Below are 20,604 nucleotides of genomic sequence, written 5' to 3' on the forward strand. Positions count from 1 at the left end.
CGCTGCTGCTCCTCATGCTGTGTAATCGAGCAGACGCTGCGGTGGGTTGGTAGGCGGTGACATCACCGCTGCCACTGTTGCCATAGTAACCTACTGAACGGGTTATTATAGCAACGCTGCTCTCCGATCAGCTGATTCCCGCGGCCGCTATACACTGGCTCCTGCATAAGCCGCCAAATAGCGGCGCCGGTAAACAAGGAGTTAACTCCTGCAGCTCCAGCAGGAGCCAGTGTATAGAGGCCCAGGTAATCAGGTGATCGGAGATCACCGATGCTATAGTAACCCGCTCTGTAGGTTACTATGGCAAGGGTGGCAGCGGTGACATCACATCATCTAGTACCTACACTACCTACACATTAAATCTGTCCCTGGCTCAGCAGCGCCTTCCCCTACACTAGCTGACTGTGGATCACACTACCGAGCACAGCGCCGTCAGCTGTCATATGCAGCTGATAATGCTGTGCGGCCAGCCAATCACTGTAATGCCACAGTCATGTTGGTTGTGGCATTACAGTGTGTGACAGCCAATCCCTGCATGTGGGCTGACTCTGTAAACAGCGCCCACATGCAGGGAGGGGGAGCCGAGCATCTCGCCGGTACTCGGCACTCGTATACAGAACACTGAGATGCTCGGGCTAGCACCGAGTAGCGGCGAGCATGCTCGCTCATCCCTGTACATTACTAATCAAGAACAAATAGTGAACCAATGTGGGGTACATAAACAGAAGGGATTTAGGATTTAACAACTTGTGTTAGAAGTCAAGGTAAAGACGTAACAAGTTGAATAAATGAAACCTCACTCCATTTTGGTTACGTTCAGCAGTCAAAGAGCTCATGAATGTGAAATTTGTATAATTATATTTGGCTCCATACTGTCTACATTTCTATTCCTCCCTTTTTATGGGATTCCCAGAGATATGTGCCTTCCAGGATGCCTACTCCAACAATACCATTCTAGAAACCTTGTCACTTATGTTTTCACTGATGTCACCAATGAACGACGCTTAAATTAACATTTTACAACTAATATGGATGAGATTGATAACTGAGATGCATAGGGAACAAACGGCTCAGCAACCAAAAGAAATGCTATACACAATCAACTAAAATAAAACAGACATCTCCATTTTTGACTGGGTGTGCCCTCACATTTATGACTTAGAGTGTAATAAAGACATACCTAGAAATTCCTGAAGCATAATTCTCATAGTTGTAAGCTTATTCCGGTGGCATATTTTTAAACACATTTCTCTTAGTTAGGTTAGTTGGGGAGTGAGGTTTCACTACTAATTGGACCTACATTATTAATATAATGGGTCAAAATAAAATTATTTGAAATATTCCGCATCTATAAAGGTGTCTATCAACACAGAATAACTGTTCAAATCAAGTACATGCATTGGGTTCACCCTTGGTGTGGCCAAACATTTAACTCCTTCATCACTTAAATTAGAAAAACTATACATGTTTGGTATCTCCGTAATCATACTGACCTGGAGAATCATATTGCCAGCTCAGTTTTACCTTATAGTGAACATGGTTAATAAAAACAACAGAAAAACCATTGTGGAATTGGACTTTTTTTGCAATTTCAATGCAGTTGGAATTTTTTTCCACTTTCCAGTGCATCACATAATAAAATGAATGGTGTCATTTAAAAGTACAACTTGTCCCGCAAAAAGCAAGCCCACTTATGGCTATGTGGATGGAAATATTACAAAACCTTATAGCTCTTGATCGAAAGTGAGGAAAAAATGAAAGCACAAAGGGGTTAAATGGGTGGTCTGACATACAAAGTAATTTAATTCCTAAATCTTTATCTATTTAATGCAATAATCTAAACTATTCTCTAATATACTTTCATTAAAAAAAATTCTTATGCTCAATTTACATTGTCTAACCGGTTTTCTTTTTTTTTCTTTACTTCTGTCTGTGTGATGACTCTTCATTTGTGTAATGTGCACAATGACTATGCGCTCTTTGTTGATGGCTCAGATCAGCAATAATGAGTTGTGGCTCAGTCAGTGTTTGCCTGAAGCCGCAGTGGGTGGTAATGTTCTATGACCATAAGCTGCAACTTCAGAATGTAGCAGAGCCGGGATCGTCATGGGAGGTACGGGTCTGAGATCTCAGGGACCTCACCTGAGGTGGGGTCACTGAATTTAATGTGGTTACTGAGGTCAGGTTTCCCGCGATCACGTGTGAAAGACCATGGGAACATCCAGCTGTGATCGCAAATAACCTGAGTGACATCACCACTCATCGTGCGGCTCAGTCTCTGCCTGAAGATCACAGCAGGCCATCACATTCTATGGTCGCGCGCTGTGCCTTCAGATGTAGCAGAGCTGGAATCGTTGTGGGACCTTGTGTGGATTACTGCAGATCTGGGTATTTTGGGGGTTAATAAAGGGGTGAAAGAGGGTGTCTTTTTTATCTTATTTTAAATAACGGATTTTTTCGGTGTTTGTGTTTATTTCTTTTCAGTTACAGGATTAGTAATGGGTGTGTCTCATAGACCTCTCCCATTACTAACCTAGGGCTTAGTGGCAGCTGTGAGCTGTAATTAATGACTTATATTACCCCGGTGCTGGGTGGCTGCTGGCTGCTGTTTTTAGGCTGGGAGGCCCAATAAGCATGGGCCTCCCCAGCCTGACAATACCAGCCCCCATCTGTTGGCTTTATCATGCTTGGGTTATCAAAATTGGGGAACCGCATGCCATTTTTTAAAAAAAATATTTATTGAAATAATTTAAAAAAGGCCTCGGGGGTTCCTTGTATTTTGATACACAGCAAAGATATCACGCACAGCTGGGAGCTGCAGCCTATAGCCATATGCTTTATCTATACTGGGTATCAATATATCGGTGGTTGCGTGCCATTTATTTAATTTATTTATTTTTACAATTCACTCGTCCCAACAGACAGCTATGTGAGGGCAACCAATCAGAGACACTGGCAGTCTGACTGCAGCCAATCATAGACACTGTCACAGATGGTCAGCGGGGAAAATAGTCAATATGCATGAGGGATAATGAGCGGACCAGGAAGTAGTGTTACAGCTGTGCGCATACTGGTATGTATGTCCTGCTTTAACCACTTTGATTCCTTTTTTTTTTTTTTACAGTGATTTCCCTGGCCAATTACAGTCATTCCAATGGGGCCAGAAGTGGACGCTTTCTACAAGAGTGTAAACACGAACAGTTACCGAACAAAGCCAAACTTCGGCAATTTTTGAGATAAGAGTTGGTGAATCCGATCCAGAATTAAATGAGCCACGGCTCATGCCGAATTTTGCTCATCTCTAATAGAAAGATTGCTGTCATTGCGCACATCACATAGAAACCAGATGAGCCCTTGAAATGAGGGTCACTCATGACGCTTCACTTCAAGGAGGGGGCTTAGCCTGCCCAGTGACCACAGCCTCTTCACCCTGATGAAACTTCATTTGTGTATCCCAGCATGCACTGGGATTTTCAGATGAAATGTCATAAAAGGATGTACCGTGTTTTTCCCAAAAATAAGACGCTGTCTTATATTTTTTTTGCCCCCCCAAAAAAGCACTACGGCTTATTTTTGGAGGAGGTCTTATTCTTGGAGAAACACGGTTGGGGGTAAGTTTACCCCCCCAAAAAGCAGACCCCCCCACTTCCCAGGGGACTCATACTCACCAGACCAGGACGTCTACGTGGTTCCAAGGTCCTCCTGTGATCTCCGGTGGGTGCTGCACGCCGTCCTACCCTGCTGCTAGCTGACACGCTGACACACACAGCAGATCGCAGGCACACACAGCAGATCACACACACAGCAGATCACTCACACACACCAACACAACAGATCACACACACACACAGCAGATCGCAGATATACACAGCAGATCACACACAGCAGATCGCAGGCATACACAGCCATCACAGATACACACATCCGATCGCAGGCACACACAGCCGATCACAGATACACAAAGCAGATCGCAGGCACACACACACACAGCAGATCGCAGATATACACAGCAGATCGCAGGCACACACAGCCATCACAGATACACACATCCGATCGCAGGCACACACAGCCGATCACAGATACACACATCCGATCACAGGCACACACAGCCGATCACAGATACACACAGCCGATCACAGACACACACAGCCGATCGCAGAAAAACACAGCCGATCGCAGAAAAACACAGCCGATCGCAGACACACACACATCCGATTGCAGACACACACAGCAGATCACACACACAGCAGATCACTCACACACACCAACACAACAGATCACACACACACACAGCAGATCGCAGATATACACAGCAGATCACACACAGCAGATCGCAGGCATACACAGCCATCACAGATACACACATCCGATCGCAGGCACACACAGCCGATCACAGATACACAAAGCAGATCGCAGGCACACACACACACAGCAGATCGCAGATATACACAGCAGATCGCAGGCACACACAGCCATCACAGATACACACATCCGATCGCAGGCACACACAGCCGATCACAGATACACACATCCGATCACAGGCACACACAGCCGATCACAGATACACACAGCCGATCACAGACACACACAGCCAAATGCAGACACACACAGCCGATCGCAGAAAAACACAGCCGATCGCAGACACACACACATCCGATTGCAGACACACACAGCAGATCACATACACACACACACACACACACATCACATCACATACACACACACATCACATCCAGCACTTACGGCAGCAGGGAATGAGAGCAAGTCACATGTCCCGCCACAGGTCCTGTTCGTTGCGCTCCACCGCACTGCCTCTCAGGATTCTCCCGACGAGAAGAGATGGGTGTCGCTGGATGAGGTGAGTGTGTATGCGATCCAATGTGTGTGCGATCCGATTTTTGTGTGTGTGATTTGATGTTTGCGTGTGATCCGATGTTTGTGTGTGCGATCTGCTTATGTGTGCGATCTGACTGTGTGTGCGATCCGATGTTTGTGTGTGAGATCTGGTGTGTGTGTGTGTGTGTGTGTGTGTGTGTGAGAGAGCTGATGTGTGCGGGTGTGTGATCACTGCAGGTCCTGCGTCTCAGTGTCGGGTGAGTGTAATTGCCGGGTGCCGCTGTGTATAATGAAGTGTCCTGTAGTATCTGTAACTTTTTTAGCTGCATGGACACTTCATTATTGATCCGTGACTAGGGCTTATTTTTGGGGCAGGGCATATATTTAAGCCTTTCTCCGAAAATGATGAAAATCCCTGTTAGGGCTTATTTTTGGGGAGGTCTTATTTTTGGAAAAACACGGTTGTTAAAAAAAAGAAAATGAAAAAAGAAAATTTGTTAGATAGTGTAGTAAGGGAAGGAGAGGGAATTTTCACTTAAAGTAATTTACAAATTACTTTACATTATTGCATTGAATAGATTTATGATGAAAATTACTTTGTATGTCAGCCCTCCCGTGTAAGTTCACCTTCCCACCTACTCGTTTTCCATCCATCACCACACAATAGCATTCAGTCAAAGAAAAGGGTGTGGAGATAGATGGAAACAAGTAGGTGGGAAGGTGCACTTAAATGTTAGGCCACACAAAGGGTGCACCAAGCACCTGTATTTGGTTTGAACAGTCATTCTGTGCTGACAGTCACTTTAATCACTAACTATCTTGGTGTACTTAACATTTTTTCGGCAAGAATGTAAAATTGATTTTACATTTTGTGAAGAACGTCTGCAAATTAAATGATAGTTTCCTGTAAACTTTAGATAACAGGACTTAAAGATGATACCATGTTGGCCGCATATTACTGCGAGGCTGTGTTAATTAAGGAGTATTTCAATTTCTCAGTAAAGCAGTACTCGAGGAGCCCTCTTAGACACCTCCAAAAGCCCCTGCCTTCCAGATGTCAGCTTGTGCAGTAAAAAGTAAAATTAGTTCAAGAACATCATTGTGTGCTTCAGATGAGTTTATTAGTTTAGCTAGGAAGTGTCATCGTGATGTGAATACATAAGAAGGAACCAGTTAGCGTGAATTTGCTTAGATGGTTCTGGGGTCTGGCAATATCTTTCTAAGTGAATGAAGAGAGTAATCATTCTGCATTGACAGCATAAAATCACATCAATGGCTACTTTCACAAAAGACCGAAATCGCATTTGAACATACTAATTTTAACTCAAAAAGAGTTCTACGTGTTTCTTGGGAATTCATTTTTTAATTTATGTAAATTCATTTTGAGTCTTTAGAATGAATTTTCTTGTGCTTATAAGAAAATGTCCTTGACCTGTGTAGATATGTTACTGTGGAAAACTTGTGAAGTTTCAGATGTACTAGAGGTGATGGCAAAATATTCCCTTGGAGACATGTAAAAAAATATTTCATACTTTATGGTTCCAAGAAGAATTCCTCTATTTGACAAATATATTGTTAAAAACAGCTTATCAGTACCTACTTGGGCTGTAATCCCTACTCATGAATTTGAAAAGTCTCCCCGAGTTTAAGTTGGTTTTCTATTGGCATTCAGTTTTTTACCCACACTCCAAAAAGCATGCTAATAGGGTTTTCAATGAAATTATCCCTACTATGTATTTGAAATGTGCACACTACAATAGAAACCAAGCCTGTAATATACAATACTGTGCCCTTGCCCTCATCATCTGCCTCAGCTGTCAATGAATCACTACTTTCAATAGGTAAGTGGTGGAGAGGGCAGGGATAGTGTCATTGCTTGGCAGTGGTGTTTGGCAGACAGTGCCACACAGCACTCTTTTTAAATTTTCTGCTGATGCCAGTTATAAGAGTTTATTCTATTCCTATCGTTAAATCCCTTTCTCTGTTACCTGACTCGCATTAACTACCACTTTGTGGTCTTTCTTGCATAGATACTTGGACTTTACTCTGGATTGCACTAATCCCATCCCACTACCTCCCAACCCCTAGTTATCTCCAGTTTCGACATTATCAATACCCCCACTGCCAACTTGATTTACCAGTCAGTAACTACGTGGGGACGCAATACAGCCCAATGACCTTTGCAGTAAATGTCATATCCCTATACAATGGTGAAAGGCTGAATACATAACCATTCCATAGGACCTACTTGAAGGAGTGGCTACTATGAAAACTGTCTGTTGAAGCCCTATGAAAAATTTCAAAAATCCAGAAACATGCTTACAGCAGACCAGACCTATTAAAAAAAGGGACCAATGTGAGGGATGACAATTTTTGTATAATGCAACAGAATATGCTGACGCTATATACAGTACAGGGCTATATCCTTATGGTTTATAAACATTAACATTACATTTTATCTCCTTTACTTAAACTAACAATATATCACATAATCATAGTTTTTTTCTTTTACTTCTTACCTTTCTCTGGACAGTGATTTAGGTTCTGGGCGGACAGCTACCATTGCACAGGCAGGCTGTCGTACTGGAGATGGAATTGAAAAATTTAGATCTAAAGAACCAGTTTTTCTGTGTAGCGGGTGCATTCCCATTGCTCCCTGCATTTCACTTTCAATGGGACATGACCCTGCTCTTCCATGGTTGTTTATTGAGAACTCAAGTCCTACAGCACCATGAATTACTCCTTCCACCATAGCCTGGGGATCATGTGTTGGTGAGATGGAAGGTGGAGAACGGGATTTCTTTTTTGCAGAGGCTCCAGCTAGAAGTTTGAGCAATCCACCCTTTTTTTCTCTCTGGAAGATAATACATGTTGTTATTTAATTATATAGTGGAAAGATATATAAAACAATAGATAAAAACAAAAGAAAAAAAAAAACGAGAGCACAATAGTAAACCCATTTTGGTCTTTGTCACTACTATTTAAATAAATACAGAGTGCTCAGCATGAGTGAATACACCCGCTTGGAAAAGTAAGAGTTTAATCAATAGCTCATTGAATACAAGAATATTTTCCAAAATTTTACCAAGAATTAGTTTCATAGAACATTTTTTAACCCATACCATGAAAGTAAAGTTACTGCATTCATCATCCAAACCACATCCAATACAAGCTGCTGCCTCTTCCTTAGGACCGCCCTCCCTGTGACATGTGAAGGTCCTGGAATGCAGGAGATGAAGTGCTTGGACTGCACACGTCATCTCCCGATATATGGAATGCAGGAAGCCAAGAGTGCTGGCCAAGGCTCCTGAGCCGTACGCATCACTTCCCGGTGTGAAACACAAGGGGAGTGGTGGGCCAGGACGCCGCCTCCTGATGAGGTGTGTCTTTAACTGCAAGTGTTTCATTGGTGCGCTGGGGGCTGAGCCTTGTGGTGTCTAAGATACCATGGCAACCCACCCCAGCAGCTTTACATATTTGTAGGCCAATGAGGACAAAGTGAGTGACATCCTTGCCGGGGGGGTTACATTTCATTGATCATATCATGAATTCACAGATATACTGGTCTATACTGAAAGAGCATATACTACCATCACTGTGTGTCCTTGGTAGATGTCCACTTTTCCAACATGACAATGATCCAAAGCACACATCTGCTGCATTTCTGAAGAAGATCAGGGTGAAAGTAATGTCTCCTGACCTGGACCCAAAAGAAACAACTATAGGGAATTCTGAAAACAGAAATTGTGTATCACTCTCTATCCAGCAACCAGGCTATAAAATAGGTTGCTCTTGAAAAATGGAAAGAGATACAGTAAATGTTGCAATATGTCACCAACATGTTCATTCTATAAATAGACTTGGTGCTGTTCTTAAAAATCATGGAGCTCATATAAAATAGATATGTAGTTGTTTTGATGAGGGGAGTATTCATTTTGGCATTAACTAATTTGAGTAAGACAGAAGATTTTATAATGAAAGTTATATTATTAACCTTACTTTCATGTTATGGGTTAAAAAAATGTTTTATGAAACCCAGTCTTGTCAAAATTTTCGAAACTGTTCTTTTATTCATTAAGATATTGATTAGAATTTTACTTTTCCAAGGAGATGTATTACTGTGTGTTGCCTTATCCTTAGTAGTTGGGCATACATACTTTGATCGAAATGAGTGTAGTAATCGTGGAATTCAAGTAGTTAATACTATAAATGTGATTTCTATATAGGTACAAGTATGATACGTCAAATACAAGTGACTGGGATTATTGTGGTTAGAGTACAAGGATCTATTATCTGCCTTACACCCCAAAAGCAATGCGTTTTTGACTTGAAGAGGGTAAAAAAGTAGGAAGAAACTCCTGTACTTTTATACCATATTTATACTGTATTTATTGTACTTTGTTCTATGATATTAGATGAGAAGGCATAAACATAGGACGACATTTCTGTGTGATATCCTTAAATGAACATCAACCTCGTTTTCTTGAAAATATGATTGTAGTGAGGTCTGTCAATAACTTCTGTTTTAAGAAAAACGTGGTGGAGTTTAAAATTCAGATGCAAAATTTCCTTAAAGTCTCAAGAGCAAAAAAAAAAACAAAAAAAAGAGTCTAAGTCAGGGATGGCCAATAAATTTTCCTGATGGGCCACATGAGAGACCGTGACTGATGTGGAGGCCCAAAGCAATAGGCTGAAGCTTATTCTGCTCAATATTAATATTAACATATTAATTATAATATTGTATATTAATAATTAATTGTATCCCTTAATATTGAGCATAATTAAGTATGCTGACAGCCCCCTATATACATTATGAGCCCACATACAGCCCCCCTTATATATCGTATGAGCCCTCACATAGCTTCCTACATATAGGACAAGACCTCACACAGCCCCCTATATACAGTATGAACCCCCACATAGCCTTTATATACCATATGAGCCCACACACAGTCCCCTTGTAAACAGAATGAACCCCCTCATAGCCCCCTACATACAGTATGACCCCCTACACAGCCCATTACATACAGTATTAGCCCACAAATAGCCCTTTATGTATAATTTGAGCTCCCACATAGCACCTCTACATACAATGTGAGCTCCTACTTAGCCTTTCTATAAAGAATGTGAGCCCCTACATAGCCCCTCTATATACAGTGTGAGCCCCCACATAGCCTCTTATATACAGTATGAGCCCCCCATAGCCCCTATATACACAGTATGAGCCCCCACAATCTCTTTAATACAGTATGAGACCCAACATAGCTTTCTACATATAGTATGAGCCCCACATGGCCACCTAAATACAGAATGAGCCCTTACATAACTTCCTAAATCCATTATAAGTCCCTCAAAACCTTCTATATTCAGTATGAGCCCCCCCATATCCTCCTATACACAGCACACAACTCCTATATGCAGCATGAGCTCCCATGTAGCCTCCTAAATATAGCATGAGCCCCCAGATAGTTTCCTAAATACATTATGAGACCCATATAGCCTCCTATATTCATTTTAAGCCCCATATAGCCTCCTATATACAGCATGAGCTCCACATGACCTCCTATAAAGATTATGACCCCCACATAGCCTCCTAAATACATTGAGCCCCACATAGCATAATATAATATATAGAATATGAGCCTCACATAGCCTCCTATATACATTTATTAGCCCAACATAGCCTCCTATATAAATTATGAGCCCCCACATAGCCCCCTATATATATTATAAGCCCTCAAATGGCCTTTGACATACATGCAAACATCCCATATACATGAAAATAAAACAAAAAAACACAAGGCCACACTCTGCCTAGCCCTGGTCTAGGTTTTGAAATACCCAATGCTTAGAACTGGTAATCTTAGCTTGACTTTCCTAAATGTCAAAAATAAACCCACTCTGATTAAACCATCTACCTAATATTGTGCTAAAATAGCTCTGAGTCATTAATGCACAGACTCTTCAAAACCTTTGAAGTTATCCTGTGATATCTAGCACCCAGAATGTCATTAATCTTTGTGTGAGGTAAAGTATTTCCCTGTCTGTTATTAAAATGTTTTACCTCACAGAAAGAATAATTTGCAATTATTGTTGTAATTGTCTGTATACATTTCTACTTCCTCCCTAGGTCAGCAGATGTGGTATGATCAGCCCATGTCCCTGTACACAAGGAAGTAAGGGAGGGCAAGATTTGCAATGCTAGTGATTTTATTATGACAGACTGCAAAAAGTGAACCTCGACTAGACCAACACCAACGTTTCGGCTTTTATGCCTTTCTCAAGGTTGTTGCGTCATGCACAAAAACAAGACTGCGTGGGTCACTTTGGACGACCATATTAGAGAGGAAGATGCAATGTTTCTTCATATTTTGCAAAAAACAGTCGCAGTATTGGTGAAGTGATGAGACAGAGTGGAGACGTGAAAGAGCGCCTGCAGGAATGGCCCAGGGTGTGTGGTATAAGCGGTGGTCATGGCAGCAGCGGCGGTGACCACCGCTCATACCGCGCTCCCTGGGCCATGTATGATTGGATTGAAAACAGGAGTCCAAGTTAACATCTTGATCATGTTCTCAAATTATTCCTAAACAATTTTTGAAGCATGAAGGGTGAATTATCCTACTGAAAAGGACCCTGCTCTTAGGAAATACCATTGCCATGTGGGGGTGTGCTTGATCTGCAACAATATTTAGGTAATTTGTACATGTCAACATCCATATGAACGTCAGTACTCAAGATTACCCAACATTGACCAGAGCATTACATTGCCTTTTCTACATGTACCCGACCTCCTCCTTTCATTGATCCGTGGTCCAGTTCCAGATGGTCATTTGCCAACAGTAAATAGTTTCAGCCACAGAGTTTAGCAGTAACATTCCAACTTGCTGTGGCCACACATCCATAAGCAGAAAGAAACTTATGATGTAGTGTGTGTTCTGACACCATCATTAACGTTTTTCAGACATTTATGCTACAATAGCACATTTTTGGCATTGGAGAAGCTGGTTTTGCCTATGATCCCATGATCACTAGTAAAATTTGGGCGGCTCCATGTTCTTGTTGCTGGTTCACTAATTTACAAGTTAACTAGCTGTTGCATACACAGAAAACACTATACCTGCCATTTTGGAGGTGATCTGTCCAGGTCTTCTAGGCACCAAAATGTATTGGTTTGGCAAACTTGCTCCGATACTTACACTTGTGTAATTAACTTCATTCACTTACATTTGTTTTAATGCTATGGCTGATTGCTGATAAATTCACCACAAGGACAGAAGTATTAAGACATATGGTCCTGTAATAGGATGTCATCAGGGACACAAGTAGTTGTATGACACTTCTTTCCCCCTAAATATGCCATTATCAACTGTGAATTGTTTTATTGAACAGTGGAAGAGTTGTAGAGGTCTAGCAACTCAGCAAGAAAGTAGACGATCACGTCAAATTACAGAAGCCTCTCTCTGGGTTAAAAACCTCCTGTGTATGGGCAAGTAGGAACCTGCTATATAGGATAAGATTACCTGTGGCAAGTGGGGGAGAGGTGCACGGTCAGAAGGTATGACCCTCTTAATATACACCTGTTCACATGTCAGTTTGGTGAGTGCCATCAGTCTTTTTGTCTATATGAAGAGGGTCAAACCTTCTGACCGTGCACCCCTCCCCCACTTGCCACAGGTAATCTTATCCTATATAGCAGGTTCCTACTTGCCCATACACAGGAGGTTTTTAACCCAGAGAGAGGCTTCAGCATAGTGTAGGTACCCAGTTACGAGATACGCCGTGACGTGGCAACTGGGCAGATATACAAATGGCCATTTCTATATGCTAAATATCTAATTTTTCTTAGATTTTCCTTAGCAGTAATGCAGGTCCATGTTCACACATTCATGGTTTCCATACTTTAGCGTTATCAGAGTGCAAACTGTCTTTTTTTTGTATTTTATGTCATACACGCTAAAGACTCAATAACTGCAGAGATACAAACCTCCTCTGGCATTTACATCTGCAAAAAAAACCTGGTGCCTTGGGAGCTTAATGGAATGGGTTTCTATGGTCGAGCTCCTGCATGCAAGTCTTACATAATCAAGCACAATGCAAGGTGTCAAATGCAATGTAAATTATGCTATCACAGAACTATGGAGCAGTGATAACTTGTTCTGTGGATTAATGAAGCAAGCTTTTTTTTCTGGGAGACTAATGGATGAATCTTGATTTGGCAAATACCAGAAGAATGTTACTTTCCTTACTGCATTTTGCCAACTGTAAAGTTTAGAGGAGGACAGATAATGGTATGAAGTTGTTTTTCAGTTGTTGGCCTCGGCCCTTCAGTTTCAGTGTACTGAAATGTTATTGATTGAGCATTGTTTTGGACAATTGTATGCTTCCAACTGTGTAGGAAGAGTTTGGGAAGGTGCTTTTCAGTTCCAGCATCACTGTGACCTTGTGCACAAAGTAAGGTCTATGATGTAAATGCATGGTTGGGTGAGTTTGGTGTTGAAGAATTTGACTGGCCACCATAGATCTCTAACCTCAACAATTTGAACATTTTTGGGATTAAATAGAATGGAGATTGTAAGCCAAGTTTCTTCATTCCACCTCAGTGTCTAACCTCACACACAAAAACTCTTCACGATACATAGGCAACAATTCCCACAAAGTATTCATACCCCATGAACTTTTCCCTACTTTTTCACATTACCCCACAAACGTAAGTGTACTTGATTGGGATAGGTAATATCCCAACACAAAGTAGCAAGTTTATGTGAAGTGTAAAGGAAATGTTACATCGTTACCTAAGTATTGTAAAAATGTAAATTCAAATAAGATGTACATTTGTATTTAGCCCCCCTGTAGTCTAAATAAAATCCTTAGTGAATTAATTGCCACCAGAAGTCACCTAATTAGTGAATTTAGTCCCCTTGTGCAATTTATTCTCAGTATAACTACAGTTGTTCTGTGAAGACTTCAGACGTTTGGTTGAGAACACCACGGATCGAACAGAATGATGAAAACCAAGGAACAAAACAGATAGGTCAGGGATAAAGTTATGAAAAAGATTAAAGGATTAGTTTATGGAAAAAACAGCCCAAGCTCTGAACATGATACGGAGCACTGTTCAATCCATCATCCAAAAATGTAAGGAGTATGACACACCTGCAAACTTACTAAGACATGGCTGCCCACCTAAACTGACATCCCAAGCAAGGAGAACACTTATTATTGAAGCAGCCAAGGGGCCCACAATGACTCTGGAGGAACTGCAGAGATCCACAGCTAAGGTGGGAGAATCTGTCCACAGGACAACTATTAGACATATAGTCCACAAGTCAGTTTTTTATGGAAGAATGGCAAGAAGAAACCCATTTTTGAAAACAAGACATAAGAAGTTACATTTGCAATTTGCAAAAAGGCATTTAGGGGTGCACAGCTAGCAATTGGAAGAAGGTGCTCTGGTTACATGAGACTAAAATAAAACATTTTGGGCTATATGCAAAATGCTATGTGTGGAGGAAAACTAACACTGCAGATCAGATCCCTGAAAACACCATCTCCGATGTCAAACATGGTATTGGTAACATCATGCTGTGGGGATGCTTTTTTTCAGCAGAGACAGGGAAGCTGGTCAGAGTAGATGGGAATCCTGGAGGAAAACCTGTTAGAGGCTGAACAAAACTTGAGACTGGGATGTAGTTTTCAGCAGGACAAGGATGACCCAAAACATCCTGGCAGAGCTACAATGGAGTAGTATAGATCAAAACATGTTCATGTGTTTGAATGGTGGTCAAAGTCCACATCTAAATCCCGTTGGATTTGTGGCAAGACATAACAATTGCTTTTCATAGAGACGCTCTCTGTTACGGGGGTCTGTCTGATAATAAAACCTAAAGGAATATCAGACAGTCAGGGTCCACCGTGCAAAGACTCTGCTGCAGACTATGGCAGAGGATAAGGGGTATATAAGTGTGCCACTGTAAATAGTAATAGCACAAGTGCAGAGTGCAATACCTCTGTTAAACTCACAGAGGAATATAATTAGGAAATAAAGCAATTCCTCCCTTACTTGGAGGGTGTGTGGTATGGTCTCTGTTAATGGTCACAGAGACAAAAGCAGTGAGTGTGAAATGGCACCTACCTAGGTCCGTTCCTCTACCGGTGCCAGGAGACGGACAGCAGCGTAAGCCGCACAAAGCTCTTACCTGCGTTCGCTCCACTAGTGTGCGAGGACACGAACCACTAGATATGGCACCTGCCTAGGTCCGCTCCTCTACTGGTGCAAAAGAGACGGACAGCAGCATAAGCCGCACAAAGCTCCTACCTATGTTCGCTCCCTTAGTGTGCGAGGATACGAACAACTGCCAGACGCAGTATAAGGAACGTTACCCTAGCGGCAACTTCCAGCTATGAGTAGAATCACAAGGCCCAGCTGGACCATGTGCCTCAGGCCTATGTCCGCTCCACTAAGATGTAAGGATATGGACCACAGCCGAAGCTGTAAGGTATAAGAACGCTACCCTGCCGGTAGCGCTCACCTAGCATAGACAGAGAGATGCCTAGAGGGACGTGCACAGAGCGTCTACTCTCATGCATGAACCAAGAGGACTGAGCGCCGGGCGGCGTGCGTCAGGGTCTTATATAGACTCTGTGCCTCATCCAAGATGGAGGACACCAGAGCCAATCCGCTGCCAGAATGACAGCAATGACGTTACGCTGGCCTATCACCGAGCAAAGCGTCACAAGCACATGACCAGCGACCAATCGGCATAGAAGGTGTCAGAGACATGTGACCACGTGTCACAAGCACATGACCAGCGGCCAATCAGCTTAGAATGTGTCAGAGACATGTGACCTCGTGTCAGCGATGAGGTCACCCGCACATGTGCAATGGCTCCAAGATAGGACTTGGTCTCCAGCGCTTGCACATGTCCAGTAGCAAGAAATCCGAACATAGTCTCCAGTGCTCGCACATGTGCAGTAGCAAGAAATCTGAACATAGTCTCCAGTGCCACAGCAACCGTAACAGTACCTCCCCCTCAAGGGCCCCCCTCCCGGCGACGCAGGTAATTGGCAACTAAGTCGGGAGCATGGACAGCCTCCTCAGGCTCCCAAGAGCGATGTTCCGGGCCGTAGCCCTCCCAATCTATCAAGAAGAATCTGCGCCCCCTATAACCATCTTAGAACCAACTATGGCTCGTACCTCATAGTTAGAGCGAGAGGAATCAGAGGCAGGAGAGTGCACTTCACGAGCGTGAGGTAAAATAGCCGGCTTTAGCAGTGAGACATGGAATTTGTCATGGATCCTAAGATGGACGGGTAACTTCAATTGGTAGACTACAGGATTTACCTGTCGAATAACCTCATAAGGACCCAGGAAGGGAGGAGCAAATTTGACAGAGCTCACTCTAAGTTTCACGTGTTTTGCAGAGAGCCACACAAAGTCCCCCGGAGAAAAGACAGGAGCCGGGCGACGAAACCGATTGGACACCATCTTCATACGGTCCTTAGCTGCTTGGATCGACTCTTGAGTCCGATCCCAAACCTCTCTGGCATTAGTTGCCCAGTCGGCCACAAGAGGAGGAGGTGCAGCAGCGGGAAATGGTACCGGTACCCTAGGGTGTTGCCCATTATTGAGTATGAACGGTGTCTGCCCAGTGGCCTCAGCCAGAGAATTGTTAAGGGCAAATTCTGCCCAGGGTAGGAGGGAGGACCAGTTATCGTGGTTCTCAGCAACAAAGTGTCGAAGGTATATAATCATGGATTGATTGGTACGCTCAACCAAACCATTGGTCTCCAGATGGTATGCCGAAGAGAGATTCAACTCAATTTGCAGAAGGCTACAAAGATCTTGCCAGAAACGGGAAGCAAATTGCGGGCTTCTATCACAAATCATACGATCTGGCATCCCGTGAAGCCTAAAGACATGCTTGAGGAATAGTTTGGCTAGTACCCTGGAAGATGGGATTCTCGATAACGGTATGAGATGAACCATCCGGGAGAAATGGTCCGTAATGACCCACTCAAATCTATGTCCCTGTGAACACGGAAGATCACCCACAAAGTCCAAGCCTACCACCTCCCATGGTCTATCTGGCACTGGTAAAGGATGCAAGAGCCCAGCTCTGCCGTAACGGACGGTTGCGAGCACACGAGTAGCAGGAACCGACATATCTCTTGACGTGGCTGGCTAAGTGTGGCCACCAATACCCCCTCTCGAGTAACTCTCGTGTCCGTCTAATACCAAAATGCCCACCCACCTTTGAGGTGTGGGCCCACGACAGTATATCATTCTGTCGATCCGGCGGAACAAAGGTCTTGCCCAGTGGGATTTGGTCTAGGGGAGAGCGTATGAAAAATCCTGGAGGGAAGGATAAGACGAGGTTCGTCAATCTCTTCCTGGGTAGAAACCATAGAGCGAGGCAGGGCGTCTGCCTTGTTATTCTTACTCCCAGACAGATAGTTGATGGAGAAGTGAAAGCGGGAGAAAAACAAGGACCTGCGGGCTTGGCGAGGATTCAGACGCTGAGCGGTTTGTAAGTACGTCAGATTCTTATGGTCTGTATAGACCTGGAAAGGATGTTTTGCTCCTTCTAGCAACTGACGCCACTCCTCCAAGGCTAATCTCAGGGCGAGCAGTTCCCTATCCCCTTTGGTATAGTTTCTCTCTGCCGGTGAAAAGGTTTTAGCAAAGAAGAAACACGGCCTTTTTCTACCTACACCGTTCTTTTGATACAAGACCGCACCAGCACCCACTGAAGAGGCATCAACCTCCAAGAGGAAGGGCTTATTCTCATCGGGTCTTTGAAGAACGGGAGCACTTGAAAAGTGTCTTTTTACTGCCTCAAAAGCCTGGGATGTCTCAGTAGACCAGACTTTTGGATTAGCACCTTTCTTAGTCAAGGCCACCAAAGGGGTCACCAAAGTGGAGAAATGGGGTATGAACTGCCGGTAATAATTTATGAATCCTAAGAAGCGTTGCACCGCCTTCAAGGAATGATGTTCGGACCATTCCAGGACAGCAGAGAGCTTCGCAGGATCCATAGCCAGACCGTCTTGTGAGATAATGTAACCCAAAAAAGGCAAGGATGACTGCTCGAATACACACTTTTCGAGTTTAGCAAACAATGAGTGCTCCCTTAAACGGGAAAGGACACGAACAACATCCTGACGATGAGTCTCCAGATCAGGAGAAAAAATCAGGATGTCGTCCAGATACACCACGACGGAGGATAATAGTAAATCCCTGAACACATCGTTTACGAAGTCCTGAAATACTGCGGGTGCATTACATAAACCAAAAGGCATGACGAGGTATTCATAGTGACCGTCTCGGGTGTTAAAAGCGGTCTTCCATTCGTCACCCTCTCGAATTCGTACCAAGTTATATGCACCCCGCAGAGCCAACTTCGTAAAAACCTGAGCTCCCCTCAGTCTGTCAAAGAGCTCCGAAATTAAAGGTAACGGGTATTTGTTCTTTATTGTGATTGCGTTGAGACCCCTGTAATCTATGCAGGGACGCAAATCACCCTCTTTCTTCCGAACAAAGAAAAACCCAGCTCCCGCAGGAGAGACAGACTTACGAATGAACCCCTTATCTAAACTCTCTCTTATATAGGTTGACATGGCCTCCGACTCAGGTATTGACAGGGGGTAAACCCTGCCCTTAGGTGGAACCGAACCTGGGATAAGGTCTATGGCACAGTCATACGGCCTATGGGGTGGAAGAACCTCAGCACCCTGTTTGGAGAACACGTCAGCGAAATCCAAATAGGGTGTAGGTATGGGAGAGAGATCAGTTGATGCAACCGCAACGACCTTAGGTGGTAAGGGAAGACATCAGGACTGACATTTCGAACCCCAACTAATAATGCTGTCGGACTCCCAGTCAATTAGAGGAGCATGGGTCCGAAGCCATGGGAGACCCAGAAAAACGTTGTCTATACCCTCAGGCAAAACAAGAAAAGAAATCTCCTCTATGTGACCCTGAGACAGGGAAAGGCGCAAGGGAACTGTCCTCAATGTAATGGAGTCAGACAACATAGTCCCATTAACAACACGGACAGGAATAGGCGCCTCTAACATGATAGAGGGAATATTGTGTCTCTTTACAAATCCCGAGGAAACAAAAGTCCCATTAGCTCCGGAATCCACAAAAGCCATAATAGGCCATGTATTCTCAGAGAATGAGAGCTGACCTGGGATACTACACTTAGAGGGTGCAGAAGACGACTCTAGTAACCCCCCTCTAATGGTTACTAGGCCTGGGAGTTTCCCTGACGGCTAGGACACTTGTTGGCATAGTGCCCAGCTTGACGACATACGTAATATATAGGAGGACCAGACCTGCGTAGTCTGGAGGACGTATGACCTAACTCCATAGGAGTGGGAGATGTCTCAGATGCTGAGGAAGATGGTAGTGGACCCTCAACAACTGGAATAGCCCGATGCTTAGGGCGTGAGGAAGAGACCTCGAGTCTACGTTCCTTATGGCGTACGTCGATCCTTGTTGCTACAGTGATTAAGTCCTCCAGAGAAGCAGGGACCTCACGAGTAGCAAGGGCATCCTTGACATAGCCTGCCAACCCTCTCCAGAAGATAGGAATCAACACGTTTTCTGGCCAATATAGTTCTGCCACCAGAGTTCTAAAAGCAATGGCATAAGAACTAGTGGATAATGAACCCTGAGATAGATCTAACAGTCTCAGGGCCGCATCATGGGTAACCTGCGGACCCATGAATACCGCTTTAAGAGCTTCAAGTCTTGATGTCTCAGAGTAACCACATCAGAGCGCTCCCATAGGGGAGTCGCCCATTCTAAGGCTTTGTCCTGAAGTAAGGATATGATAAAGCCTACTCTGGACCTCTCCGTAGAGAAGTGAGAAGAGTTGACCTCTAGGTGTATCTGACACTGACTAATGAAACCACGACATGATCTGGCATCGCCAGAATACCTGTTTGGCAGAGCAAGTCGAGGATCATGTGCAGATGTCACCATGGTCTGAGGTTTATCCTCAATAGTCTTGAGCCGTGACTCAAGTACTTGTATGTAACGGTGTAACTGCTGATATTCTGCCATAACTGCCAGACCCTTGGCTCAGTCGTAATGTTACGGGGGGCTGTCTGATAATAAAACCTAAAGGAATATCAGACAGTCAGGGTCCACCGTGCAAAGACTCTGCTGCAGACTATGGCAGAGGATAAGGGGTATATAAGTGTGCCACTGTAAATAGTAATAGCATAAGTGCAGAGTGCAATACCTCTGTTAAACTCACAGAGGAATATAATTAGGAAATAAAGCAATTCATCCCTTACTTGGAGGGTGTGTGGTATGGTCTCTGTTAATGGTCACAGAGACAAAAGCAGTGAGTGTGAAATGGCACCTACCTAGGTCCGTTCCTCTAGCGGTGCCAGGAGACGGACAGCAGCGTAAGCCGCACAAAGCTCCTACCTGCGTTCGCTCCACTAGTGTGTGAGGACACGAACCACTAGATATGGCACCTGCCTAGGTCCGCTCCTCTACTGGTGCAAAAGAGACGGACAGCAGCATAAGCCGCACAAAGCTCCTACCTATGTTCGCTCCCCTAGTGTGCGAGGATACGAACAACTGCCAGACGCAGTATAAGGAACGTTACCCTAGTGGCAACGTCCACCTACGAGTAGAATCACAAGGCCAAGCCAGACCATGTGCCTCAGGCACCTGCCTATGTCCGCTCCACTAAGATGTAAGGATACGGACCACAGCCGAAGCTGTAAGGTATAAGAATGCTACCCTGC

General features: G+C 43.8%; 1 protein-coding gene across 2 annotated transcripts in view; it reads right to left on the bottom strand.

Moving 5' to 3' along the window:
* Positions 1-20,604, bottom strand: part of SH3RF3 (SH3 domain containing ring finger 3) — a 658,302-nt gene that overhangs the window by 12,350 nt on the left and 625,348 nt on the right. For both annotated transcript variants that reach the window (XM_075336430.1, XM_075336429.1), the window contains one exon: positions 7,356-7,690. In XM_075336430.1, the coding sequence (XP_075192545.1) occupies positions 7,356-7,690 (335 nt within the window). The remainder of the gene's footprint in view (positions 1-7,355; positions 7,691-20,604) is intronic.

The sequence above is a fragment of the Anomaloglossus baeobatrachus genome, chromosome 2, assembly GCF_048569485.1.
Source record: "Anomaloglossus baeobatrachus isolate aAnoBae1 chromosome 2, aAnoBae1.hap1, whole genome shotgun sequence".
NCBI classification, from domain to species: Eukaryota; Metazoa; Chordata; class Amphibia; order Anura; family Aromobatidae; genus Anomaloglossus; species Anomaloglossus baeobatrachus.